At 49.4% G+C, this 1,841-nt stretch overlaps 1 protein-coding gene across 1 annotated transcript in view; it reads left to right on the top strand.

Annotated features, from left to right (window-relative positions):
• LOC108801210 (sentrin-specific protease 3-like) overlaps positions 1-1,841 on the top strand; it is a 9,040-nt gene that overhangs the window by 6,617 nt on the left and 582 nt on the right. The window contains exons 4-5 of the mRNA XM_018573142.1: positions 350-497; positions 748-795. Of these exons, the coding sequence (XP_018428644.1) occupies positions 350-497; positions 748-795 (196 nt within the window). The remainder of the gene's footprint in view (positions 1-349; positions 498-747; positions 796-1,841) is intronic.

Genomic DNA, 1,841 nt, shown 5'->3' with positions numbered 1-1,841 from the left:
GGCGGGCTCGGCACGTGGAGCTGCGCACACGCCCGAGCCCATCACAAAGGAGGAGGAGGTTCCTTGAAGGAGGCGTCATTGAGTCTGATTATCATGTGTGGGAGAGACTCCCGGAGAGGAATCGGACTCCTTAGTCCCCGACCTCCGCATTTCCTCTCCCGGAGTGTCCTCTAGTCCTCTTAGTTGTGTGCGGTCCCACCTCGTGCCTCTTCCATAGAGATTAGTATAAGACGTCCCTCAATAGTCATTCCACGGGTCTGGTAGAGATGAATCTGAGGACAAGCATGAGCAGCACTGGGATCGTGTGTGATCAAATGTCACTTCAGTACTAACCAGATGTACTCTGCAGGAGGACGGTGGTCCAGCACGTCATCCAGTCCTATCAGAGACTCCCGGGAAACACTCTCTTACGCAGCTTTCGTGTCACATACAAGAGACATGTGTTAACCATGGACGACCTGAGCACCCTGTATGGCCAGAACTGGCTCAATGACCAGGTAAAGAACACGTCTGTGATTACCAGTATAGCGGGGGGCTAGGCAACCTCGGCGCTCCAGCTGTTAAAGAACTACAAGTCCCACGAGGCAATGCCAGACCTCTGACAGCCGCAGGCGTGACTCCCAGAGGCAGAGGTGTACTGGGATTTGTAGTTTCACCATAGCCGGTGTGTGCTGAGGTTGCCTGCCCCCGCCGTATAGTCTGTGCAGGACAAGGACGGAGCTTTATTTTTATTTCTGTGTTTTGCAGGTGATGAACATGTACGGGGATTTGGTAATGGACGCCGTACCAGACAAGGTTTGTTCCCTCTGATGTTTGATGTGGAGCGATGGGGGGTCAGTGTCATAGGAAGTGGTCACATCAGATGCGTCTTGTATGTTCAATATCTCCCATGTTAAAGTAAATCTAATCCCTAACTTCCTATGCTGCACCACAATCGCCTACAGAGTTCTCTGAGGACTACAGAATCACACCCCTGTATGTTACGGACAATAGGAGAGGGGTGCGTTGGATTCTGTAGTCCTGTGCAGTGTCTGCATGTGCCTTGGCTGCCATAGATACGCTACCGGTGCACAGTGTGTACATGACAGCACTGATAGTATACGGTATGTATCACTTCCAGAATGTTCCATGGAGAGGGGAGGAGATAGAAATCATTGCTGGTCTAGTAGTCACCAAGCCAAGCTCAGAACATCCCATTCTATGATCCCTATGAATCTTCTTTTTACTGCATTCTAATTGGCCATCTCAGTTCCTCATGGGTTGTCACATGTGTCTGACAGCAAAGTCCTCCAATCACAAATCAGTAAATGGTCAGTGTTGTCACCCTAGGACAGGTTGTGTATTAGTGGCGCCAGTTCAAAGTAAAGGGGGACGGGACGACTTCACTTTAATGATCCTGTTCGTGCCCCCCCACCCCCCCTTCCTCTTCTCTAAATCATAGTAAATAATAGATGAGGTAACAGGAGTGAGACTTCTGATTTGGTGGAGCTGGAAATACAGTTCAGTGTCCCAGCAATTCACCCTTCCACATAGCACTTCTTTTATTAGAATTGTCTCCCATCATTGCGTTCAGATTTCAGACCACAACGCAGCTCTGTCGCTGGGGAAAAAATGCATCAAATAAATGAAAATAAAATAAAATAATAAAATACATTAAAGGAGAACTATGGGGTTAAGGCTTTTCCCCATAGTTCTCCTTAGGGTAACGGGAGGACAGTATATAGGGAGCTACAGCTCGCGGTATACTGAGACGCCGGAGAGGATCCCGACATCGATGTCGAGATCCGCCCAGCTGCGTGAGTGACAGCTGGCTCTGCCTATCTAGAGGCAGAGCCAGCTGT

Source organism: Nanorana parkeri, unplaced genomic scaffold (assembly GCF_000935625.1).
Source record: "Nanorana parkeri isolate BGI_ZX_2015 unplaced genomic scaffold, ASM93562v1 scaffold2252, whole genome shotgun sequence".
NCBI classification, from domain to species: domain Eukaryota; kingdom Metazoa; phylum Chordata; class Amphibia; order Anura; family Dicroglossidae; genus Nanorana; species Nanorana parkeri.
This window is presented reverse-complemented; position numbering and strand designations above follow the sequence as displayed.